We start from the raw sequence: 17,029 nt of genomic DNA, 5'->3' as shown, positions 1-17,029 counted from the left end.
AAAGGTGTTAAATGCAAGGCTGTTCAAGTTACCACCTAGATGGTTATGGAATCTCATATAAATACCCCCATATGGAGGTATTCAAGGTGCACTTGGTGATTCCTTACTTTTGTGCTTATAGTTTATTCTCAAACAATTACTAACTTAAGTATTGGAGTGTCCCCGGCCGAACCCAACGGCGCCTCATAGGGAAGGACTCCGATCAAGGAATTTTTCACAAATTATCAATTGGTGCGGTGAACGTGGATCTCTGAACTTTATATTTACACCACGAACACGATGACGTCGGAGGGACCAAACCCTCCCACCATTGGAACCACCATTCCACTCTCTATTGGAATCACCACTCTTCCAATGAGGCCAATAATTCAAGAAATGCATGAAGTTTCATCTCTTTCTTTCTAGAAAGAAGTCCAAGCCTTAGTTGTGAATAACCTAGGCCAAGCTGCCGGTGATCGTATAGGAATGATGATGGAAAATCAGCCTGTAGGAGGCCCTACAATAGGCCGACCCCACACCATGGGCATGGAAGATGATTTGGATCAGGTAGCACTAATCTAGGGCTTTGGGATGACCTAGTTGCCCCATCACCACAAGGGCCTAAGATAGGACCGTGTTTGGGCCAGATGCACAACTTTCTGCTTTCATGGAACCAAGAAGTAGGAATCCTCCTTGCATTCACAGTGTAGATGCGATGATTAGCCATACCGTGTCTAGATCCGTCCCTCTACAAAGGCGATTATTCCATGATCTGCCAGAAGAAGCTCCGAGACAGGAATGGACATATGACCCTGTGACAGGCCTAAGATATGCCCGAAATCGAGAACGTTCCCATTCTCATCCGAGGCCTCAACCGGAACCTCAACATGAGTGAAATAAAGACCAAGAACCAATTTCACCACCACGATTTGGCAACGAATACATGGATGCTGAGATTAAAAGACGTGTGCAAGTCGCCTTGAACATGCGAGATAACAATACGGAAAGGTACGCCCATCCTATCAATAGGGATTCACCATTTACATCACGGATCTTGAGATATGAGGCAGACATAAGGTTCAAAGCCCCAACTTGCCCCAATACAGAGGATAAAATAATCCTGAAGCAAGACAATACAAGTAGTTGATGGATATTTATGGTTCCAATAACAGAATTATCTGCAAAATATTTTATACCACTCTAAAAGGGCCAGTGTATGATTTGTTTCAATCCGTTGCTACATGATCAATAGATAGCTGGGAACAACTGATGCGAACCCACGAGGAATGGTGCCTCGAAAACCCAACAACCAGATTTGATCCCCAAGAAAGCTAGTGAATCAGGGTTGGATAGAAAAGAACCTTTGTAAAATGGAGTTGCAAAGACCCAATCTCAATCTCCAACAACCAAGAATAAAATCCGAATGATAAATTGAGACGGAAGAAAACCCCTGCAAAACGAAGTTGCAAAGACCCAATCCCTAGTCTAACTAACAAGGATTCGATTCTGAATTGTTCAGTTGTAGTGCCCCAAATAATACAAGAGAAACCCTCGCTTGAATCTCAAGAGAAGAAATTCTGAACTTCAATTTTTAATGATAATCGATGTCTGTCGTACAAACTAAAAGAAACTAAGCTTAAATACCTAATTAACTCAACTAAAAGTGGACGTAATTGTCCTTACAAAATAAGTAAAACAATTCACCACTTAAGGACTAGTTAGTAACTAAATTAATTAAACAATCAAATATTAACTAATGACATAAATGTAAATAATGTTGTATGGAGTTATGGAATTCACGAATCCCACGCCACTTTGCTTGGGAGTAGGCAGAAGGCAAAGTCTGTTAAGCCGTGCCCACGGCTAAAGAGATGTCACGAATTCCATTTGTTCATCATTGGGCAGAAGGCAAAGTCTGCTAGACCGTGCCCACGTCAATTCCATGCCACTTTTGTTATGGAGAAACAGAAGCCAAAGTCGTCTAAGCCGTGCCCACCCCTTAGGAAAACTTCTGAAATTGTTATTAGATCCTTGAGAACAAAGCCAATCAATCTTAAACATTCTCATATGAATCTGAATGCTCCAATTGACCTCCGTATTCACATCCCATGTAACTTGAAAGAGATACGACGATTAATGGACCATTAATTTCAGAAACTCTACTTTTATCCGCGACGTCCATCACTTGGACCATATATGATTGAAGCTCCTCTTCGATCTGTTTTGCTCTTGCTCGGGTAACGGGTCCATCGGGAAGCTTTAATTGAGTGATGTGAGATCCCAAGTTTGAACTCTGATTTCCATTTTCATCATTCCCTCCCTCCTCAAGAGGATTTGACCTCGAATCAGTATCTGCATCATAGAAGGATAGATCAGAAACATTAAAAGTAGCAGAAACATTATAATCACCAGGTAGGTCAATCTTGTAGGCATTATCATTCACTCGCTCCAAAACTCGAAATGGTCCATCGCCTCGAGGTTGCATCTTATTTTTACAGAGTCCAGGAAATCGCTCCTTTTGAAAATGCACCCACACTAAATCACCGGGAGCAAACATAACTCGTTACGATGTCGATTCACTTTTGAAGCAACCCGTCGATTCTTCTCTTCAATATGCTTGCGAACCTTCTCATGAATGGATTGCACTAACTCAGCCTTTTCAACGCCATCTATACTAGACCTCGCATCCACAGGTAAAGGTAACAAATCCATAGGAGTAAGAGGGTTAAGTCTATAAACAATCTCAAATGGCGAAAACAAAGTAAATGAATGAATGCTACGATTATATGCAAATTCAACCATAGGCAAATACTCTTCCCAACTCTTAAGATTTTTACCGACTACCGTGCGTAAAATTTGACTAAGGGTTCGGTTAACAACCTCAGTCTGTCCATCCGTCTGGGGATGACAAGCAGTAGAGTATAAAATCTTAGTACCCAATCGACTCTATAAAACACGCCAAAAATGACTCAAAAACTTGGCATCCTGATCGGATACTATAGTCTTAGGGACTCCATGTAACTTAACAACCTCATGAAAGAAAAGATCTGCAACATTAGTAGCATCATCGGTTTTATGACAATGAATGAAATGTGCCATCTTACTAAACCTATCAACTACGATAAAGATAGAATCGTGACCTTTCTTTGTCCTACGTAACCTTACAATAAAATCCATGGAGATATCTACCCAGGGTTCCGTAGGTATAGGTAATGGTGTGTAAAGACCTTGAGACAAAACCTTAGACTTGGCCTTTTTACAAGTGATGCACCTAGACAAAACCTATTGACATCCCTACGCATTTTGGCCAAAAGAAATGTTCATGCAGAATATCTAAAGTTTTTCTAACCCCAAAATGCCCCATTAAACCACCACTGTGAGCATTGTGGGACACAAAGTCTATTCTCACGAAACAAAAATCCATCAAGTATATAGAACTTGTCCACATCAGACTTACCACACAAAGAGTAAATGTCACCAAAATCAACATCACCATGATACAACTCTTTAAGATGTTCAAATCCTAAGAGCTTAGTAGTTAATGAAGTTAAGAGAACATACCAGCGCGATAGTGCATCGGCCACCATATTTTCCTTACCTTGCTTGTACTGCATGGTATAAGGAAAAGTCTCAATGAATTCCATCCATCGAGCATGCTGCCTGTTTAATTTCCCTTGTCCCTTGACATGCTTCAGGGACTCATGGTCAGAATGAATGACAAACTCTTTGGGGCTCTTTGTCATATGTGGGGTAATTAAGTGCAGCCCCACTCAGCTTTTCACTAAAGAAAGCGATCGGTCGTTTATCTTGCATCAAAACAGCACCAATACCTATGCAGGAGGCATCGCATTTAATCTCCCAGTTAGGTAATGCAAGGACAGGAGCAGAACATAATTTATCTTTCAGAATATTAAAAGCATTCTCCTGTGCTACCCCCCATGAAAATCCAACTGTTTTTTTAATCACCTCTGTGAGGGGAGCAGCTAAAGTCCCTCATGAATCGTCTGTAAACTGATGCTAAGCCATGAAAGCTTCGGACCTCAGACACATTACTAGGTGCAGGCCAATCATGAATTGCCCTTACCTTTTCCTCATCTACTTCAATTCCCTTATTAGTCACAATATAACCAAGAAAAACAATTCGATCCGTGCAAAAAGAACACTTAGATATGTTAGCATACAAGTTTTCCTTTCTAAGCACATCAAATACACTTTTCAAGTGACCTATATGCTCTTCTAATGAATTACTATACACCAATATGTCATCAAAGTAAACTACCACAAACTTGCCTATAAATGCACGCAACACATGATTCATTAACCGCATAAAATTGGATGGTGCATTAGTTAGACCAAAAAGGCATAACGAGCCATTCATACAAACCGTGTTTAGTTTTAAAAGCAGTTTTCCATTCACCCCCTTCTCTCATTCTAATTTGATGGTATCCGCCTTTTAAATCTATCTTACTAAACACTATAGCTCCATGTAATTCATCCAACATATAATCTAACCTAGGGATAGGATGCCAATACTTTACCATTATGTTGTTGACAGCTCGACAATCAACACACATTCTATAGCTCTCGTCTTTCTTAGGCACAAAAAGCACAGGAACAACACATGGACTCATCGACTCTCTCACATATCCCTTAGCAAACAACTCTTCCACTTGGTGTTGTAATTACTTAGTCTCCTCAGGATTACACCGGTAAGCTGGACGGTTAGGGATAACTGATCCAGGTACTAAGTCAATCTGGTGTTCGATGCCTCGAATAGGTGGCAACCCTTTAGGCAAGTCTTCAGGCAACACATATTGGTAATCATGCAAAAGAGAAAACACAAGAACTAAGCAGGACATTGTCAGCTTGACTTACATACGCGTCTTTATAAATAAGTAATAACACATGCTTATTGATAGAAAGAGCATACTTAACCTCACTGGATTTTGCAAAGAAATTGACCTTACTCCACCCCACACTGTTATTCTCTCTTGACTCTCCTTTTGCATATGGCCCCTCTCCTTTTATACTTCAGAACTATTTTTACCTCGACTCTCTCGCTCCTTGTCCACATCAATATCAATTATCTTTTTTTTTCAGATTTGGCTTTTCTCTCCCCAAGTCCCCCTTACCATCACTCTTTTGATCATGATTTTCTCTCAAATCTCTCTGTTTATCAAAGGACTCAGATGCCTTATTAGAAACAGCCCCACTGCGGTCTTTGAGCTTAATTTGGTCCTCATAAACCTCTTTTGGTGTCAAGGGAGCTAGAATAATTTTCCTTCCATCATGCATAAAACCATATTGATTCTTTCTCCCTAAATGCATAGCATTTTTATCAAACTGCCATGGTCTACCTAGCAAAATATGACCGGCTTGCATAGGAACTACATCACAAAGCAAATCATCTTGGTATTGCCCAATCTTGAGTGACACTAAAACTTACTTATTAACCCTTATTTCCCCACAATCATTTAACCATTGCAATTTTTAAGGTTGTGGGTGCTTTGTTACTGGAAATCCTAACTTCTCTACCAAAGTAGTACTAGCTACATTAGCACAACTACCACTATCAATAATCACACTACATACCTTGCTTTGCACGGGACATCGAGTGTGGAAAATATTTTCCCGTTGTTTCTTGTCCTCGGCAATCTTCATCTGAGCACTCAATAGTCATAAGATGACTAGTGATTCTCCTCTTTCGGCTTTAGTGTAGTCATCCGCCTATCAGAATCAAACTCCCCTTCATCTTCATCTACCTCACACTCACTCTCACTATCAATGACCACTGCACCTCCTCTCATCACCATAGCTCTTCTATTCATGCATTCAAAAGCTATGTGCCCGAAGCCTAAGCATTTGAAACATTGAATTTTACTTGCTCTCGGCTTTTCCTCTACCTTCTGCTTATTCTTGTCAGTGGATTTTGTCTTAGGTGTGGGTTTATCAAACTTCGATGGATTTCTGCTTCCCGTCTCTTGACTTCCCCATCGGTTTTTCCAATTAGAGTTGGTAGATGAGGAACCCCCATTGTAGGTTTTAGCTTCCTTCCTCTCCTTAAGTTGGCGTTCTGCTGTCTTTGATCCATGTACCATGTCTTCCAAATCCACACAATGCTGAAATTCGACAATATTGGCTATGTCCCGATTAAAGCCAGTAAAAAATCGAGACTTGGTAGCTCTCCGATCTTCCACTACATCGGCTCTCAACATTGCCATTTCCATCTTCTTGTAGTAAGCATCTACGCTCTTAGAGCCTTGTCAAAAGGATTGCAATTTTCTGTATAAGACATCATAGTAATCATTAGGAACAAAATGCTTCCTCATAACGGCTTTCATCTCACCCCGCGTGTCAATTTGTGGCTCTCTGCTTCTAAATCTAGAGGTGACAAGCTGATCTCACCAAACTAATGCATAGTCTGTGAACTCAATCATTGCTGCCCTCACTTTCTTCTCCTCAGAATAATTATGACAGTTAAATAGGAGTTCAATTCTTTTCTCCCATTCTAGGTAAGATTCAGGATCATCCTTACCGTTGAATGAAGGAATCTTTAGCTTCACATTCCCAAACCTCTGTCTTCTCTATCTTGTCCCTCGTGTTGCCAAACTCGTCTATCCCAATTATCATGTCGATTTTGTTCTTCGACGTTGCGTGCTTCTAAAGCAACTCTATGATTCTCCTCAATCACATCCATACGCTCCATCAACCGGTTTAACAAGGTCAATACATGTTCTTCTGCCATTTTTTTTCTCTACACAGAAAAAGAAACACAACCAAACAGATCACGTTGAACAAACACAAGAAAAACTAATCCAAGCTCACAATCCTTTCGGTGTTTCGCTCAATTCTTTGGCTTTTCACTTTGATACGCTCACCACTCTTTGCTTTTTACCGCTCGATTTCTCTTATTGTGCTCTTTAAAGCACTCAATAGAATAAATTCAGTTTCAAAACCCCGAAAGTTCAAATCGGAATTAAATCCTACAACCTAAGAAGTAAAACGGTAAACAAGAACGCATAGCAGAATAGCAAGTCGATGACCAAAAATAATGTGACGATATGGAAGTATAACACGAAACAATGATAATCCAAATACGATGACACTGTTCAAATTTGTGCAATCTCCTCTTTTAATTTTTAAAAGCACCTAATTTGTACTGTACCTTTGAATTGTAATTATCAATTTTTGTGACCCTTTTTTCGATTTTTTTTATGTTGCTTTACTTTCTTTTGTCTTATTTTTGAATTGAATTTGAGTTCAATTCCACTGCAACATTTTTTTCTTTTTTTTTTTTGAATTGAAATCTGAATTCAATTCCACTCAATCGGTGCCCCCTTCTTTGGAATCTTAGATTAGGTTACAACCTAATTTTCCAATTCGAGAAGTGAGGAAAAAAAACAGAATAATAATAATCAAAGAAAAACTACGGATAGAATAAACCTGAAGAGTTAGCGCTCGGCTCTGATACCAAACTGATGTGAACTCATGAGGAACGGTGCCTCGAAAACCCAACAACCAGATTTGATCCCCAAGAAAGCTAACGAATCAGGGTTGGATAGAAAAGAACCTTTGTAAACGGAGTTGCAAAGACCCAATCCCAATCTCCAACAACCAAGAATAAAATCCGAATGATAAATTGAGACGGAAGAAAACCCCTGCAAAACGAAGTTGCAAAGACCCAATCCCTAGTCTAACTAACAAGGATTCTATTCCGAATTGTTCAGCTGTAGTGCCCCAAATAACACAAGAGAAACCCTCTCTTGAATCTCAAGAGAAGAAATTCTAAACTTCAATTTTTAATGATAATCGATATCTGCCGTACAACCTAAAAGAAACTAAGCTTAAATACCTAATAACTCAACTAAAAGTGGATGTAATTGTCTTTACAAAATAAAACAATTCACCACTTAAGGACTAATTAGTAACTTTATTAATTAAACAATAATCAAATATTAACTAATGACATAAATGTAAATAATGTTGTATGGAGTTATGGAATTCATGAATCCCACGCCACTTTGCTTGGGAGTAGGCAGAAGGCAAAGTCTGATAAGCCATGCCCACAGCTAAAGAGATGTCATGAATTCCATTTGCTCATCATTAGGCAGAAGGCAAAGTCTGTTAGGCTGTGCCCACGTCAATTCCACGCCACTTTTGTTATGGAGAAATAGAAGCCAAAGTCGTCTAAGCCATGCCCACGCCTTAGGAAAACTTCTGAAATTGTTATTAAATCCTTGAGAACAAAGCCAATCAATCTTAAACATTCTCATGTGAATCCAAATGCTCCAATTGACCTCCGTATTCACATCTCATGCAACTTAAAAGAGATACGATGATTAATGGACCATTAATTTCAGAAACTCTGCTTTTATTCGCGACGTCCATCACTTGGACCATATATGATTGAAGCTCCTCTTTGAACTGCTTGGCTCTTGCTCGGGTAACGGGTCCATCGGGAAGCTTTAATTGAGTGATGTGAGACCCCAAATTTGAACTCTGATTTCCATTTTCATCAACAACTAAGCCGAGAGTTTTGTGCAAAGTTTGCACTAAGTATCCCATATGTCGTATCTTGTCAAAGATTGTATGATCTCATGCAAAAAGAGAGAGAGAACCTCTAAGGGATTACATTGAGAAGTTCAACAAATTATGTATACAAATCACACGTGTTGACATTAACACAGCAATTGAAGCAGTGATAAAAAAATACACGATGTGAGAGATTACAGGAGAAGCTTATAATGCATCGACCTAGAAGCCTTGTGGAGCTGATGGAGATATGCAAAAGGTACATGAAAATATATGACACTAAAAGAGACACAAGTTCCTCACAGAAGAAAGAGAAAGGTGAACCAAAAAAGAAAGAGAATACTAGAGATTTTCCATCTATAAATAAGAGGAATATGAGCGAAAGACCAACGTATACAGCCCTGAACACTCCTAAACAAGAAATCCTCTTATGGCTTAAGAAGAGTCAGTATAAACGGGACATTACATATCCCGAACCAAAAAGGGGGGAGCATGTAAATGTTCGGAGAAACGCCAAGGTGTATTGTAGGTTCCATAGAAGAAACTACCATGCCACTGAATATTGTTGGGAGTTGGAAAAGGAGATAGAAAATTTGATTGAAAGAGGCAAACTGGATAGATTTGTCCAGAATAACAAAGAACAAGACAGTGATAAGCAGAAGGCAGAGCCTAGAAATAAATCCAAAGGTATCATTAATGTCATAGTAGGCGAACCAGGGTACCAACCACCTACAAAAATATTTTCCCTGGACAAAACATCCCTCAATCGCCCTTTTGTAGAAACAGGTCCAGTAATCCCCCCACATGTTTAACACATGGCGATTAAAGGGTGGGAGATAAAACGAGTCATGGTTAACACATGCAATGTGACCAAAGGAGCATTCCCCAAATTGAAGGTAGATCTGATACAAGTAGAGACAAAGATTATAGATATCCTGGGAGTAACATGACTTATAATCCAAACCAAGGGCTAGGTGACATTAGAGTGCGAGATCACTGATGATGATTAGGTTTGGATAGGAGACCTAGAAGTTTCCATTATGGATGGACAGTTGGCATATAATGTCATCTTGGGAAGACCATTCCTCGCTGAAGTTGCAAACTTGATTTCCATTCGCCACCTGGCGATGTACGTCCCCACAAACAAAGGAGGAGTCATGATAAGAGGAAATTAGAAGATGGCCTAAGAAACTTATTCAACATCATTATCCATGCAACCCCAAACCAATGAAGATAAAGAAAGAGAGGACGAGGAACCTATTACCACTGCATTAGGTGACACTGAGGTGTTCATAATTGTTGAAGGGAAAAAGGTGAAGATCGCTAAGGGGCTGAAACCTGAGATAAAAGAAGACATCACCAAAGCCTTCATTGAATGTGAAAATGTTTTTGTATGGGAAAAAAAGTCTTAACGGGAGTAAGTTCTTCATAAACCTCAAACACCCGACATTTGTCAACAGCCTTGGCGGCTCTCATAGCCTTACGTCTCTCTGCATAGATAAAGGTCGCATTAGACTTCCCCCTGTAAAGGGACAAATGGAAGGTCCGCCAAAAGCAAGGAAATTTATGTTACCTTTCATTAGTTGCTTGTAGGTATTATAGTCGATCGTATCTCCCTCCATCACAGCTAGAGGGACATCAGAAGCTATGAACTCAAGCACCTCGCAATACGCCCATGATTCGCTCTTTATGGATCGAAGAAGGGTTGCCACTTTCGCCTCTTCAAGATTCGGGGTATAATTCAAACCACGACCCTTAGGTTTGGGGTTATAGTTCTACGAATTAACAAACCCTAAAGGAACACCCTCTAACTCCTTTATGAAAAAGAATGCGCTCCCCTAGTTGTGCAAGTTGGAGATCTTAGAGTGGAAGGGGGCGTATCTGCTCTTCAGCATTAAGGTAACACAATCTTCAGACTTGCGGATTGTCAACGAATGAAGGGCTCAAAAGACCCATGGTGTGAGTGATATCCCAATACCATCCACCAAATAGGCATCGTAGAGAAGATCCATCCATCCGTTCGGATGAAGCTGACCCAATGGAATATTGAATGACCTCAAGACATCCCCAATTACTTCTGGTAGCGGGTATTCGAAGCATATATCCATGTGGCTGACATATACTATGAAATAACCCCTTGGCAGACGTTTTGTGTGATGTTTTGGCCTGGGGACCATACATTCTAAATGCCTTAGCCAGGGATGAAGTCCTTTCAGGATATCAATCATAGCATGGGTAACAGTGGAAGGCGTTATCTCCATTTTAGGAATTTCCACACTTTGCTTCTTAGGGACAAAAGAACTGGCCTCTTTCCCTTCCCTATAAGTGAGGGAATTCCTGGGTTCAGTATGAATGGGGCCAAAAGGAATATGTTCTAGTTCGTGGGTAAGTTCGTTGCTCATTTTAGAAAGGAAGAAAACCAGAAAGAAAAAGGAAAATCCGAAAACGCAATTATTAATAAAAATAAAGCATGCTAAAAAAGGGTAAAAGAATGGAGAAATGGAGAAACTTAGAAGAAGAAGAAGAATTTACCTAGTGAGAGCTTTAACCAGAAAGAAAAAAAAACCCAGAATCCAATTACAGTATTAATAAAAAATAAAGCATGCTAAAAAGGGGTAAAAGAATATATCTATTTTATTGCAAAATGCAGGCTATGCCAAAAAACCAAGTTTCTTAATTGTAAAACTTTTAATTACTCGAATCTATCAACATAATCATTTGATTATTTCTGCTAATGATTCGAACCAAATCCGTTTTTAGGTACAATAAAAATTTATATTATCAAATGATATCGAAGGGCTTCGCAGTTATTGTGGAAATTCAATTTTCCGATGATTAGTATCTTCTTTAGAAAGGCCAAAGATAGTAAAATCTCATAAATTATGATCAATTCATTCAATATTTCCTTTTTAGAGGACAAGTTTCCACTTCTCGATCAATCTCTTTGCCCCCTCATTCTTCGAGAATCGGAAAGATTTTTTTGGAGTTTTAATTTGTTCATTTTGAATCAGGGCTCTTTATTTTTTTTATTCCCTTCCATCATTCCCCATAGGTTTGATAGTGTAGAATCTGACCCATTTTCTTATTTATTTAATTTCATAAATGTTGTTCTTAACTACATATCCTTCTATGATAAGTTCTACCTGTTTTTTTTTACATTATTAAGATGATTTTTGTTTGTTTACAATTTAGATCACGAAGATGAAAGCATTGTGCATATTTGGTCATTCATAGTTTGAGAACTTGCGCGTTTTTCTAAAGTTATAAAAAAACGCTAGTCGCTAATCGGATGAATAGTGCATTCGAAGATTAATCAAAATTATATTTTTAATTTATTAAAATTAGCTAGTCTTTTTCGATAGCTATTTTTATTTATTCTTTCTCTCTCTTTTATTTATTTGGTAAAATACCTCTAACGTCTAAAATGGTACAATTTTACCCTTAACGTTGGCAGCCAAAAAAGCAATTTTACCCCGAATATTGCTAAGTTATATCAATTTAAGATATTATTATAAAACACATATATTTTGTTTCTTATTATGCACCAATTGCATTCAGTTGGTTCTAAAAAAATATAATTTATATTTTTTGTGATTTAATAAAAGAATTGAAGATTAATATTTTTGACAAAATATTTGAATTTTTTTAGCCCAACTTGTATAAAAGACAGTATATTTTTTATTTTATTTCTGTTAAAAAAATGTTACTAATTAGTGATAAAATGACGCACATGTGAAGTGTAGATGACAAAATTTATGGTCAAGAAGACAGTTTGATGAATTATTTCTCAATTTGACCAAAGTTGTCAATGTTAGGAGTAAAATTGCTGTTAACTAGACCTGTCCATGGGCCGGGCTGGGCCGGGCTCAGGCCGGGCCAGTCGGGTTTTTAAGTAAAAATGCTCAACCCAAGCCCAGCCCAGCCCACAATTAATTTAGGCGGGCTCGGGCCGGGCTGGGCTCGGGCTTAAAAATCAAATCCCGAGCCCAACCCATATAAGCCCACCTATATATATATATATAATTGTTAATTATAAAAAAATAAATATTATACTTAAAAATAAATATTTAATATATAAATAAATATTTATTAATTAATATTAATAAGCGGGCCGGGCTGGGCCGGCCCGTGTTATTTTTATTAATCCCAAGCCCGCCCAAAAAATAGGCGGGCTTTGGCGGGCCTGGGCCGGGCTGGGCCGATGAACAATTTTTATTGTCCAAGCCCGGTCTAAGGGACACGGGCCTGGGCGGGCCGGACGGGTACCCGGACCCGTGGACAGGTCTACTGTTAACTGCCAACATTAGATATGTGTATGTGAGACACACACATATATCATGAAGTATGCGTATGTGAGACACACACCTATATCATTGGAAAATTTCACAAATGTTGTTCTTAATTACATATGCTTCCATGATAAGTTGCACCTATTTTTTTTTAATTATTAAGATGATTTTTGTTAGTTTAGAATTAAGATGAGGAAGATGAAGGCATTGTACATGTTTGGTCATTCATAATTTAAGAATTGCGTGTTTTTCTCAAAGTTGTAAAAAACGTTAGTTGATAACCGGACGAATAGTGCATTCGAAGATTAATCGGATTTATGTTTTTTGTTTGCTAAAATTAGCTAGTCTTTTTCGATAGCTATTTTTATTTTTTTTATTTCTCTTATTTCTCTTATTTTTTTTGGATAATGTGCAAAAATACCTCTAACGTTTACAGCTAGGAGCATTTTTATCCTAACGTTTAAAATGATGCAATTTTACCCTTAATGTTGGCAGCAAAGAGCAGTTTTACCCGAATATTGGCAAGTTAGATCAATTTAAGACATTATTATAAAACAAATATATTTTTATTCGTTATTCTACATCAATTGCATATCAATTGGTTCTAAAAAAGATATTACATATGCTTCTATGATAAGTTGCACCTGTTTTTTTAATTATTTTTACAATTTAGATTACGAAGATGAAAATATTGTGCATGTTTGGTCATTCATAGTTTGAGAATTTGCGTGTTTTGCTCAAAGTTGTAAAAAATGCTAGTCGCTAATCAGATACATTAAAACTCTAATCAGATTTATATTTTTTATTTACTAAAATTAGCTAATTTTTTCCGCTAGCTATTTTCTATTTTTTTATTTAATATTTCTCTTTTCTATTTTTTTCTTTAATTTTATTTATTTTTAATAATAAATTTTTTAATTAAATAAATAGGGAATTAAATTTCTAATATGTTTAGAGTAAAATATAAATTTTAATTACCTTTTTAATCCGGTCCGGTTGGCGCCAATCCGGTCTTCTTCAAAGTGGCGTTTCTTTTACGTCCAAAGGCATAAAATTAAGGCGGTGGAGGGAGTAATATCCAGTATAAAACCAATCGCGGTGGAGCAGAGCTCTATTTCGTTATAGTCAATCAATCGCTGCTATTTCTCTCTAAATCGCAAAGCTCTCTCCCTCAAATTCTCTGTGGCTCATTCCTGAACAGCAAAGCGCTCTCCCTCAATTTCTTAATCTTCTGCTTAATCTTCTTTTTTTACAAGGTTTAATTTCTGTTTAAGTTCTTAATCTTCTGCTTCTGGGTTCTTCTAGGGTTTAATTTCTGTTCAAGTTCTTAATCTTCTGCTTCTGCGATTATTCTAGGGTTTAATTTCTGTTTTGTATTTGTGTTTTATTTCCTACATTTATAGATTAGTTATATATCATCATTGTTTGTTATCCTTAGGGTCTAATTTCTGTTTTGTGTTTGTGTGTTATTTTCTACATTTATCAATTAGTTATATATCATTATTATTTGTTATCCTAGGTTTTGTTGGTATTAACATAATGGATGCAGGATTCATGAACTCTTCTTCTTCCATCTTGGAACCACATTCCAGATTCCCACTTCAATTTCAGAACAGGAATTCTAATCATGAAAATGTAAGTTCTTATTCATCCTTAAAACACTTCCCTTAATTGATTGAGAATGTAAATTAATTTGTATTATTTTTACATATGGATGTTAACAGTTGATATCAGCAATGGATATATGGAGGTTATATGGATTTTGCACATTATGTTAATGGAATGCTGCCAATTGCTATGCTATGCTTATATTCATAAGCAATGTGGGTGGGTTGATTTAATTTAACTAGTTAAATTGCTTATACTTTCGCTCCTAATATATAAAACTATCTTTAATTAAATAAAAATTGTCTCAAACCCGAATTATCGTATCTATATTCATTGCATTAACATTCGTTAATTGATTGAGAATGTAAATTAATTAGTTTTTATATATGGATGCTAACAGTTGGATAGATTTATACCGAATCGATCAGCGATGGATATGGATTTTGCACATTACATGTTAACGGAAGGTAAGAAGGCTAAGGAGGAAAACGCATTAGCTTGCTCTCCATCAAGTCAGGCTTACAGGATGCAACTGGCAGACGCTTTAAATATTAACAGGAGTAGGATTCTAGCTTTCAAGAACAAACCTCCTGTTCCTGTTGAATTGATTCCTCGGCAACACATTTCCTCGGCTAATCTCCAACCCAAACCCATCAAACCCTGCAGACACATTCCTCAGGTTTCTTTCTCTCTCTTTTTTACTCTTCCTTTTGCTACATTACTTCAATTAATACTAAATTTTGTGTAATTTCTGATATAGAGTCCTGAGAGTGCATTTGAGGTGTCTGATCTTCCTGGTGATTCCTTTCTGAATTTGTTGGATTGGGGCAGCAGCAATGTTTTAGCCATAGCGCTAGGGAGAATAGTTTATTTGTGGGATGCTTCTAATGATTCTACATCTGAACTTGTGACCATGGATGATGAAATCAGTCATGTTACTAGTGTGAATTGGGCTCCCGATGGACGCCGCATTGCTGTTGGTTTGAACAACTCTGAAGTACAGTTATGGGATTCTTCTTCCAAAACACTGGTAAAATTCCATTTCTGTTTCTGTTTTTATATAATATGTATTAATGTTCCTTTCAGGTGGAGTGGAAGTATCAATTTCATGTTTTAGTCAAAATGGTGTTATCCCATATGGGTTCTAAATGCTAGAAAAAATGATTTTCGTGTTAGGAATTGTCACACCTTTAGGAGATTAATTGGTTTGGTTTGGTTTTTTGTTTTTTTTTTTGCAGCTAAGAAAATTGAAAGGTGGGCATAGATCAAGAGTAGGGGCATTGGCATGGAATAACCATGTCCTTACTACAGGAGGAATGGATGGTCAAGTAATTAACAATGATGTCAGAATTAGATCACACATTGTTGATACGTATAGAGGGCACCATGGAGAAGTGTGTGGGCTTAAATGGTCGCCTTCGGGGCAACAATTAGCGAGCGGAGGCAACGATAACCTTGTTCACATATGGGATAGATCTGTGGCATCTTCTACGCAATGGCTTCACAGGCTTGAAGACCATACATCTACAGTTAGAGCTCTTGCTTGGTGTCCTTTCCAAGAAAATTTGCTGGCTACCGGAGGAGGCGTTGGAGATAGGTGTATTAAGTTCTGGAATACACACACCGGGGCTTGCTTCAACTCAGTAGATACTGGGTCTGAGGTTTGCTCTTTGTTGTGGAATAAGCATGAGTGGGAACTGCTTAGTTCCCATGGGTTCATTGAGAATCAGGTCACTGGGAATCAGGTCACTGAGAATCATCTCACTCTATGGAAATATCCATCCATGGTTAAAATGGCTGAACTCACTAATCATACATCGATTGTACGTTACATGACTCGGAGTCCGGATGGTTGCAAAGTGGCCACTGCTGCACGTGATGGAGTACTTAACTTTTGGAATGTATTTGGGGTTCCAGAAGTGGCTAAGGCAGCTCCAAAAGCTAAACAGGAGCCATTTTCCAACTTTGCTCGAATCCGCTGATGAGACTCAGGAGTGGAGCAGGTCAAGCACAAGTTTCTCATAGCTTTTGATTCTGAGAAAGGCTCTAGTTAAAGATGTGTAGCAAATTAACATTGAGTTTGTGAGATGTAGAGCAAAGAGTTGATTAATAAAAAGTTAATTACTCTTTTTTGATGATGGTATTTTTCAATTGCTTGAAGTTTTGCATAAACATTAAGTACATTTTAATTGAAGTTTTGCATCCTATATTTGCATCAGTCATCATTGATCTTATTAAGGCTGAAGTTTTGCATAAACATTAACTTACAATTTAGGCTGCATAACGTTTCCAAGCTGCTGGTGATAAAGAAAATGGTACTTCTTTTCCTCAACATTTTTTCTTGCCCTTCACATGTTAAGCATTGTAAAGTGAGTTGTAAGAACATTATCATTTATTAAGCTTTAAATTTCACGAATTCTATTTGATCAGCTATTCATCATTTCCGCAGTTTGCTGCTTATGTTCATTCTCTTTTCTCATTATTGTTTCATATGGTGATAGAAATCTTATATCACAACCATCACGTGTTTCCTGGTAGCCTATTCACACAGCTTTTAGACTTCTTTTTATTTTTGCTTTTTAATTTAAGTTGTGACATATATATGCAATGATGATGTCGTG

General features: G+C 37.7%; 1 protein-coding gene across 4 annotated transcripts; it reads left to right on the top strand.

Annotated features, from left to right (window-relative positions):
- The first annotated feature begins 13,861 nt into the window (after nucleotides 1-13,861).
- LOC136202293 (cell division cycle 20.1, cofactor of APC complex-like) lies at nucleotides 13,862-16,543 on the top strand. 4 transcript variants are annotated; one of them, XM_065992809.1, is made up of 5 exons: nucleotides 13,862-14,056; nucleotides 14,320-14,435; nucleotides 14,809-15,087; nucleotides 15,169-15,438; nucleotides 15,647-16,543. In XM_065992809.1, the coding sequence occupies exons 2-5, from the start codon at nucleotides 14,340-14,342 to the stop codon at nucleotides 16,388-16,390; spliced, it is 1,389 nt and encodes a 462-aa protein (XP_065848881.1). In that variant the 5' UTR covers nucleotides 13,862-14,056; nucleotides 14,320-14,339; the 3' UTR covers nucleotides 16,391-16,543. The 4 variants fall into 4 exon arrangements, with proteins under 4 accessions (XP_065848881.1, XP_065848880.1, XP_065848878.1 ...); XM_065992808.1 differs by lacking the exon at nucleotides 13,862-14,056 and adding an exon at nucleotides 14,525-14,623 and having other exon boundaries at nucleotides 14,350-14,435; nucleotides 15,169-15,405; XM_065992806.1 differs by lacking the exon at nucleotides 13,862-14,056 and adding an exon at nucleotides 14,525-14,623 and having other exon boundaries at nucleotides 14,350-14,435.
- The last annotated feature ends 486 nt before the right edge of the window (nucleotides 16,544-17,029 follow it).

The sequence above is a fragment of the Euphorbia lathyris genome, chromosome 8 (genome assembly GCF_963576675.1).
Source record: "Euphorbia lathyris chromosome 8, ddEupLath1.1, whole genome shotgun sequence".
In the NCBI taxonomy this organism is placed as follows: domain Eukaryota; kingdom Viridiplantae; phylum Streptophyta; class Magnoliopsida; order Malpighiales; family Euphorbiaceae; genus Euphorbia; species Euphorbia lathyris.
This window is presented reverse-complemented; position numbering and strand designations above follow the sequence as displayed.